At 46.6% G+C, this 9971-nt stretch overlaps 1 protein-coding gene across 1 annotated transcript; it reads left to right on the top strand.

The window, feature by feature from the left end:
- The first annotated feature begins 409 nt into the window (after window positions 1-409).
- LOC143324036 (uncharacterized) lies at window positions 410-7626 on the top strand. Its single transcript, XM_076736214.1, has 6 exons — window positions 410-603; window positions 2409-2761; window positions 2908-2983; window positions 3363-3441; window positions 3808-3991; window positions 4097-7626. The coding sequence occupies exons 2-6, from the start codon at window positions 2411-2413 to the stop codon at window positions 4712-4714; spliced, it is 1308 nt and encodes a 435-aa protein (XP_076592329.1). The 5' UTR covers window positions 410-603; window positions 2409-2410; the 3' UTR covers window positions 4715-7626.
- Window positions 7627-9971: the final 2345 nt, after the last annotated feature.

Raw genomic sequence — 9971 nt, 5'->3', positions numbered from 1 at the left:
GCTGGGTTGCATAAGTTTCTTATTTTCAGGCGCGTTCGGGGTTCGCATGCTTTTAGTGTTTTGGGAGCGAGCGTGAGGAGGCGGGATCATACATACTGTGTCCATCAGATGCATAGAACATATTGTGCATCTCTCGGGCCGGCGCCGTGCGTGTGTTTACACCCGCACGCTGTAGTAGCGCAGCCCTGCCCGACACCACACACACGAGCGACACATGAGTGGGCAGGACCGTGAGTGCCCGGGACGCCGTCCAATCAAACGCTAGTACAGCAACCACTGGCTGGAGGGGTCAGCCAATGGCGTGCGCCTCTGCTGGGACAGCAGCCAATGGGATACGCGCAAAACGTGGGCACGTGGATTCCCGCACATGTTGATGCTCGTAAACTGCCGAGAGAAAGACCGAGCAAAGACACAAACCGATGAACGGCCGGTCGGTGTGTGCGTGTGTGTGTGTGTGAGAGAGACAGAGAGAGCTGAGGCTGGGCGCCCCGATGCTGCTCCAGCTACGGAGAGTGTATTGACGGATCCGTCGTATCAAAGTGGAAGATTGAGCCGTAAGCGATTGTTTCTGGCAGCTGCTGCTTTTAACTGGCATTACTGAAGGTGAGTATCTCCAGCGGCTTTTGTGTTTCATGGCTAATGTTTCCCGAAGTTGGCAGCCGAGCCATAAGGAATTTCCTGTCCCGCTATATCCCGTATGTGCCCCCGGTACAATCTGTTAATTTAGCCAGAAGCTGTTTATTTCTCATGTGACTTTGCTCCTTCTATATTGTTAATAAATCATTACCATTGAATGATGTGCGATCGCTTTTATATGGCTTTTATATACCAGCACCATGTGATCTGATCTTGTATTAGATATTTACTTTGTTCTCGTGTCATCGATATCTGAGGTTTTAACACATGCACATTTGTTACAACTGTACAAAAGAACATTTCGCATAGAAATGCGCGGTGTGCTCCTGCTGTGGGCAACGCGGTGAGCACACACAGCCAGGCAGCCAACACCTGAGACGCAGCCTCATGGTCCATGTCTACCTGTGCAGACTGTACCGACACATGCATCATCACCTCCATCCCGTCCCACCCACTCTCCCTCCATCTCCATCCCAATCCCATCCACCGCAGGCTGCTAACTAAATCACACAGGGCGAAGGAAATTTGGGAATAAAGAATGAATTTATTGTATTGTGATTATTCCGCATATGCGTGCAAGCAATTTAGAGTTTAAAGAGGAAACAGCTAGCCTGGGGAGGGGGGCAGTCAGCAGATACAAATAAAATATGAATGGCAGGTCATTTTGTGCGTTGCAAAGGCTGAACAGGCTTGTTAAACTGTTTCCTGAAACTGAGACATTGTGCGAACTCGCGAATGGGTGGTTCTTGGTCTTTTTCACCTGTGTGGGCACACTGCAAAAATGTGTGTCGCTCCCCTTTGTCTGTGAGTGAGTTTAGACTTTACTCTCATACTGATGAAAGCTGTGTTGGTGTGTGTACTAGTTGAGTGTGTTCCGGTGACCCCCCCCCCCCCCCCTCTAATTTCCTCCCCTATGTGTTGGTGGGATCAGAGACCAGCAGGCACTCGGAGATTATAGAGAGAGAGAAGGAAAGGGGAAGGCAGAAGAGGAAGAGAGAGAGACAGAAAGAGAGGCACATGGCCAGAGATACAGAATGTAAAATGTGAGTAAGAGAGCAGGAGGAGGAGGAGGGCTGCTCTGTGGAAGAGGAGAGGAAGAGGAGCCACCAGGCCTGTGTGCATAACGAACAGGATGAGCTGAAGGCAGAGCAGAGAGAGATGAGAGGCATACAGAAATGCAGCCGTAGAGGAAAGAGAGTGTGAGTGTGTGAGTGTATGAGTGAGTGTGTGTGTGTGTTGGGTGGGTGGGTGGGGGGGATGGAGCAAGCCCGAGACAGAGAGGAGGGGCGAGAGAGAGCACCAGAGGCAGTGGGGGGAGAGAGAGAGAGAGAGAGACTGCTTATTCTGATTTCACTACTCTACAAGCTCCCATCCCCCTCACATTTTACTCTCCTCTCCAGTCTCCAATCTCCTCAATGGGAGCCAGACATGCACTACCATTGTGTGCCTACCCCACAGTCCCACTCTGCACCATGTTAAACTAGGGCACTGGTATAGCCACCATTTTGAGTAATTGGGGTTATTATTTTTGGGAGAGAGATGGGAAAAAATGGAGTGTTGCCAAATGGAAAGCAGTTCTTTGCGTGGATTTTGTTTCCATCCTTTCGCTTTCCTGTCTGTCTCGATCTGCCCTGCCTCTCACTCTAGTAACAACTTCAAACGTGCTGGTTTTGAGCCTTCAGCCACGTCTTTTATTGTTTCTTTCTCAGCTGAATTGTAGTAACTGTAATGATTGTAATAATAACCCAAACCCTCTGCTGCCACCCCAACAGCAATGCAGTCCCAGGGCAGCACTTCCTCTCAACCCTCCTTCGACTCCCTGAGCTCCAATGACAGCTTCTTGTTCAGCGACTCGGAGCAGGCGGAGGACGACACGGACGTTTTCCTGACGGACAGCTCTTCCTCTGTCATCATCGGCGACGTGGGCGGGGCTGTGGCCAGTGGAGACAGAGGATCGGAGAGTCCCGGGTCCCAGTGGACGTGCGACGGCTTCACAGACAAAGAGGAAGAGGAGGAGCCATACAGGTTGGAGGGCAGCGGCAAAGCGACTCACATCAGCTTGGATGACACGGACCCTACAAGCCAGATCCCAAAATCACAGGGAGACCTGCTGTTTGCTCAAAAGGTGAGGGACTGGGTGGAGGGCGCAGAAGAAGAGGGTGATGATGACAGAGCCATATGTGCAGGGGAAAGCCCAAAAGACTGATTCAGACAGCAAGGCCTAACCCAAACTCAGTAGTAATTTATCTTCTCTCCCTCTTCCTCTGTCAGTGTGCTGAGCTACAGGGTTTCGTCAGGCCCCTGCTGGAGCTGCTGAATGGACTGAAGAGGGGCCGATTCGACCGCGGTAAGCATCCTCACATCACTGCTTTCAGTCAAACACGTGCGCAGACTGGCAGCTAAAGTTGTCGAGAATGGGCGCAGGTTTATATGATCTGAGTGGCTTCACTCCACTGTGATATAGAGTGTTCCTTTGTGCAGCAGTCTGTATTGACGCAGCCTATTGATGTAGTCCAAAGTGCAGCCTGTGTGAAGCGACAGTCTTCTGGCTGACTCATCAGCTCACAAGAGTTTACCGATATCACAGAGTGAAAGTGGTGTGTGTGTGTGTGTGTGTGTGTGTGTGTGAGGGACAAAGAGAGACTGTCTACATGTGCATCTGTTTTCTGTGACTACAACGTCTCAGACTGCGAACGCTGACAGGTTATTATGTTTTTGATTGACAGGTTTGAGTAGTTTCCAACAGAGCGTTGCCATGGATCGAATCCAGAGGATTGTGGGGGTTTTACAGAGACCTAACAGTGGGTAAGACATTGTCCCACCATTCACCCTCAGTATATCTAACTATCTGTTACTCATTCTTATCGTCTCCAACACTATATTTTAGTTTTTAGCATGTAATGATCATAAGATAGGAGTTATAACAAGGAGTAGCCGACGAGGTAGTCTTCCATTTCCAGTCTCATCTCCCGTTCCATGTTTTATTGAACAGTCCTTGGGGTAGGTAGAGTTACAGCATTCACTGACAGTGCAGAGAAACTTAAATTTATCTAGAGCTTTATGCAGGACCATAAACATCCAGATGTTTTCCTGTGCGGTAACACGAATCCATGGCCATCTGGTCCTCACTTAAAGTTTTTATCTTCTTTTTCAACCTATCTATTTTTGTAGGGAGAAGTACCTGAACACTCTGCTCCAGGTGGAGATGATGCTGAAGCTTTGGTTTCCTCACATCCCTGCTCAGCCCGTCTCTGCAGCCTCCAGCATCGCCGCGTCCCCCGCTCGCTCCCTCCAAGACACTTCCAGCTCCACTCCGCCACACAAGCACAGGGATCAGTTACATATTCCCGTCAAGGTGAGAACACATGCATACCTGTGCGTGCAAGAGTCTAATTGTGCACGCGCAAACAACAACTGAGTTCTATATTCACTTCAAAGTACTCTCCTGCTCATTTTCCAGAAGCGCAGGCTCAGCTGGACAGGTACAGACTCCCCCACACCGTCCCCTGTGCTTCTCAAGTGCCCTCACATTGGTACAGAGGAGAAGAGGGTGAAGCAAGATCGTGACGAAAGGGGCTGCCCGCCTCCTCCATCACTGGCATCTGATGCAAACCAAAATTCACCAGATGGGGCCGGTGACAGCCAGCTAAAAGAGGACACAAAAGGAAAGGACAGTGACAGCGAGGAACAAGGCAAGCTATCACAATACAAAGCAGGTCAAAGCTCTGAACCGAGCCTGACGTGGGTTCACGTTGCCCCCATCCTGTCCCCTCGAAAGGCCTGCCCATCACATGAGGGCACCTCAGCAGCAGGTAACAATGAAAATCAGCCCGCTGCTTCTGTCCTCCCACCCGGCAGGCTGGGCAGTCCAGCCACACAAGACAGCTCCATCTCTTCTACCACACCCTTCAAGCAGCACCCCAAAAATATGAAGAAGCCAATCCGGTGCCAAAGCCAGCCTGTTGCTGGACAGCAGTGTGAGAGTGAGACCATCGAGACCTGTCAGGGTCCAAATCAATCTCCACATGTCACTCTCAAGCCTTTGCCCAGGGTGTGCCCCACCCCGTTAGAGACCTGATGCACTGAACAATTAAAGAGCCAGCAGCCTTGCTTTGATGCACCACCGAGCTAAGAGCTGCTGTGAGGGGAAGAAAGGAAGAGGCTGAGGGCCTGAGATCATAGATGCATTAAAGAGAGGGGATAGATGATGAAGACAACTGATGGATCATACATGACCCCCCCACCAAGACCACAATGACAACAGTTAATTCAAACAAAAGGACAAAATGTGTTTAAAAGAATCAAATCAGAGTTGATAATGAATCACAATTACATAATAATCTAAACATCTGCATGGAAAGGCAGTTGTGGTTGATGGGGGGGCAGGAAAGAACAAACTGACAGGTTATCTACATCTGAGTAACGATCAATCGGAAAGATTTTGAAGAATTTCGAGGAGTAAATAATAGTTTCTCCTCAGCATGAAAGCAATCAATGTATTCAGGGAGGAATGTTTCGGTAGAAATCTAACTTGAGGGGAACACTCCACCTGAAAATAGAAACGCTGATGTCCGTTTTGAGAATGAAAGCCTCCATGGTTTGTTGTAATGAGGCAATTCTAGTTAGGATTCAGTCCAGAGTGAGTAACACAGGGTGAGCTGAATTTGATTCTAGTCTTATGGCAGGAGACACGTTTGACCTTACATTCACTTTTAGATAGAAACAAGACAACTGGCTGGAAGAGGAAACGTGACGCTGAAGTCACTGAAAATCTTGTAGCTGGTGATGTGACAAGTGTACAGAACGCAGCATTATACTAAACGTGTGGTGTGTTCGAGTCATCTGAGACTGTGGAAAAAATGATGTCATCAGCTCACGAATGTAATCCAAGAACTGCTTGGGCACTTGGCTGGCAGATCCGCAGCAAGGCGTAGAGAAGCGTGACATCACGGCGATCAGAGGTCACACGACTTTTCTTGTCATGCTGTGGATCAGATGTTGCTGCCCGGTCCTCGACTGCAAACTGACATGAAAATCCAGGGAAGACCAGCTGGAGGAGAGAACAAGGACCACTCAAAGACCTATGACTCTCGAGTCCCACAGTTAATTTATTCATGTGTAGATCGGACACTGCATTTATTTATTGTTTGTATTTATTTATTGGGCAGCTGAATACCGCCTGCTGTGCACTTGCATAGTTTGGCCTACAATTTGTTTGAGGCGATTGGGAAGATGCTGTTGACGGTTTGTGGTTTTTATTGCTATCATGTGAGGGGAAAAAAACGAAAGAAGTGAAATCTTATGATCGGACTATTGGACTACTGTGCCTTTTACCAAATAGGATGTGTTCAGAAAAGCATTTTGTGCTTTCAGTGCATTCATACTGCGTTTTGATTGTTTGCTTTTATTCCACAAAACCAGTACACATTCAATCATGAAAGCCTACATGTAGTCATTTTCACCTTGCTTCAAACGTTACACACAGCATCAAAACCAACAGTATCATCAACTATCTATCGACTGCTTAAAAACCCGCGACAGTTAATTCAACCTGCCTACATCTCCAACTTTCACACACACCAACAGCAGTGGCTACTATTTGTCGTGTAGTATTAAAGGTGAAATGTGTAAGATATGGCCAGAATTGCAGCAGAAAACATGAAAAACCGAACTAACTTTATCAACAGAATGTGAAGAAGTAACAGTTTTGGCTGTATGTCAAAGACGTCCATGTACTGTGTAGCAGAGATATCTACTGAAGTTAGCGTGCTAACCAGCTAGCCCTGGCTGAGCCCAGTTCTGTTTCCCGAGGTGTGAACACCAACGGCCCCCTGGTTCTCCGAGCTCCTGGTCGGGGCAGACTCAGTCAGCTAACGACCGCTAGGCACACGGCTAACTGAGCTAAGTAGCTAACGCCGGGAGTACAGTGAGCAGCAGTTAGCAGTTCTCCGATGAGATGCTGCCCCCTATTTGTTTGGAGTGACGTTCGACAGGAGGCCAATTCTTACACATTGTACCTTTAAAGTGTAGCCTTTCTTTGGGGCTTCTCTCTTGGTTCTGATCAACAAAGGAACAGACTGAACTGCACTTATAGCTGGTGCTATTGAAAACTTGAAAAAACAGAGAAAATATAAATGTAAGGGAGGAAATCTTTATTTGCACCACCCTCTACTGCTGCTATGGTTCTAATTCCAGATCTAACTTAGATGATAGAGGCTCTCTCTTTATTTGGAAATCTGCTCACAATATTCTTCTAAATGTAGGAGGGGGTGTTAATGATGTGATTGGATTTACCTGTATTGCAAAGGTATTGTAAATATTTAGACTAAAATATTTTTAAATTGGTATGAGTGGTTCATACACTATTTACATAAATGGAGAGGGGGGGTATCCACAGACCAGACTCCTCCAAAAAGCACCACATGTGAACACAGAGCCGTTGGCAGCCTCCATGTTACTGCCTATGTTTGTGGAGCGTACAGCCCCTCGGCCGCAGATCCGGAGTCTGGCAGTCTTACCCCATCCTGTCTTCAAACGTGATGTTGCGATGTGCCAGGCGCTGATCAGAGGCTGGGGGTGTCCTCCACCCGACTCCTGTTTTTATACGGTTGTGTTATGACAGAGAAACCAATTGCACTTATTTTTCATTGTTTATGTTCTTTTTTCATGTATGTTTTCTACTGCAGCGACCACTGCTGATTGGTCAGGAATAATATGTTTTGTTTATTTTAGCTGCCTTTCTCTTCTTGAACTGTAAAAGCTGACTGTAGTCCCCCCCCCCCCCCACCTCCCCTCCCCCACTCTGCTGCATTCGTCTGCCCTTGCCCTCTCTCCTTCATCTGCCCCAATCCTGTTAGTGTGTTTTCTTTCTAAACTAAACTCTGTCTCTCTCACCCCATCTTTACATGATATTTCTCCTCTGGCTACTTTTTCAATAACAATGAAAAGGAAAAAATCTTTTAATAAACGACACATTTTTGAAAGCTGAAACGTGTGCTGGTCTTTTTGTTCACTGTTTATTGTATTTATTTGTGTTCACGCGTTGGCATATTTGATTTTGTTTTTGACATAATATACAACAATGTGAGTATAACTCATGTTTTGGAAAGCAGCTCTCACTGAACAGATGTGTGACTCAATGGGGTGCAGATTTACAGACTGTACATTTTGAAGTGTGTGTGTGTGTGTGTGTGTGTGTGTGTGTGTGTGTGTGGGTAAGAGGGCGGGGGGGGGGGGGGGGGGTGAAGGGAAGGGAAGGAGAGGGTAGAGGGAAGGAGGGGCAGCAGAGTGTGAGACTACAGCCTCGGTAATCTGACTGGCAGTATAGTGGGGGGTCTGGCTGATCCTTCAACCAGCTGCTCTACAGAGCGCAAACACTACTGTAGCTTCTATGTGTGTTCATGTGGGTTGGTTGTTTAATTTGAGAGATTGCAATGAGTAAATACAGTACCTCCCGTAGGTAGTAGAGAAGAGCCTGCCATGGTTGTGTCTGTATGTATTCCTGGTACTGTAACAGAGCAGTCAAACAGGCCCAGGTCTGATCTCTGCACCCAGGCATGCTGATTTCAGTCCCTCTGGAAAAAAAAAAAAAAAAAAAAAAAATCAAACAGTGAGAGTCAAAAGTTACGCTCACCAAAGCGTCCCGTGCTCCTGTTTAAGCCCATAAAGCCTGGCTGTGTTTTCAGTGATGTCATTTCTACACTGAACAAGAAGATTTCTTTCTTTGTCTGCATCCTGTCAATAACATGACAACATGACAAAAACCCAAACTGCAGAACACACACTGGGTGCCAGTTAATTGTAATATTATGTAACACAAATGAATGTATTTTTACATCAAAATATACTGTCAGTCAATGGTGAAAATCAGCAAAGCTGCAGACACAAAGCTGTGAACTATTACTGATTAAATACTCTCACAGCTGCAACGATTAGTCGATTGTCAGAACATTCGTTTATTAAGTTATTTTATTAAGCAAAAACATCAAACATTCTGATTCCAGCTTCTCTAAAGTGGGTTTTTTCTGTGTTGAATGTTTTTAGGTTTTGGACTGATGCTCAGACAAAACGTAGGGACATTTTTCACTATATCTGACTGTTTATAGACTAAATGATTAATCAGTCAAACGAAAAAAATAACTGTTGGATTACTTGATAATGAAAATAATCATTGGCTGCAGCTCTGCTTTCATACATTTAATCAATTATTAAATCTAATATGACCCAAATTCCTGAATTAAAGATGCTGAAACCTTCACCATTTTCTCTCTGCTCCAGCATCACACCCATGGATACTGCGTGCACATGGGCACGAGAGTGGCAAATTTTAAGAGGGTGTGGTTTGATTTTTTTTCCCCTGCTTAGACGGGATGAAATCACCCACGCTGCATGTACACACACACACGCTAACATACCCCGAGTCATAAACACAGATGCACACGCGTGCGCCACTCCCCGCCGCCCGCTCTGACACACTGACTGGCTGATTTTGTGATGGGCCTGTCTCTGACACACTGACTGTGCTACATTACAACAACAGAGACCGCCCTCCCTCCCTCCTCCCCTCTGCCTCCCTCCCTCTCGGCCCCCCCTTGTATCCATGCAGTTTTTAGCAGAGAAGCCCTTGCCCTCCATCTCCCCCTCCACCACAACCCCCCCCCCCCTTCCTCCTCTGGAGGATGGAAATGAGGGGCAAGAGGAAAAGGACGGGAAGAGGATGTGTGGAGGGCACAGGGAGGAGATCTGACCTCGCTCAGTTTTGGGGAAAATGGAGGACTTTTGTTGTTTTTCCCACTTATATTCATCAACAATGATTGTTTTTTTTTGTTTTTTTTGCATTAGCTCAACTCATTTTTCTCTTTCCCTTCTACAATTCTGTTTTTAAAAAAGTTTTGTAACCCTTCTGCATTACAGCCAATTTAGCATGATGTGTGTGTAACAGTCTATTTAAGCACACAGTCAGCGGAAGAAAAATCTTTGTTATTACATCATAAATGTGCTGTTGTTTTCACTTTTCCATCCAGCAAGCGTGTGTTGGACTAATTGAGCATGTGTGTCTGTGCATCAATAGGACTGCACATAATGAACTTATTGCCCCTCTTATCGCTTGCTGTGTAGGTTTTAATTGTGCTTCCACATCCCCATATTGGTTTTAACAAGTTAATGATTTAAGAGTGTCTGTCCGGCTCTGCTGCATGTGCTGAAGGGAATGACACAATGAGGTGCTTATTCACGTATTCTAAAGTCCCCTCCCCCATAATTCACTCACTGCACTCCAGTAAAACTCACGTGAGGTAAAGCCACACTGTGACTTTACAACTACACACACACACGCA

This window comes from Chaetodon auriga, chromosome 8, assembly GCF_051107435.1.
Source record: "Chaetodon auriga isolate fChaAug3 chromosome 8, fChaAug3.hap1, whole genome shotgun sequence".
NCBI classification, from domain to species: domain Eukaryota; kingdom Metazoa; phylum Chordata; class Actinopteri; order Chaetodontiformes; family Chaetodontidae; genus Chaetodon; species Chaetodon auriga.
Note: the sequence above shows the minus strand (reverse complement) of the source record. Positions and strands in the feature narration are given on the sequence as shown.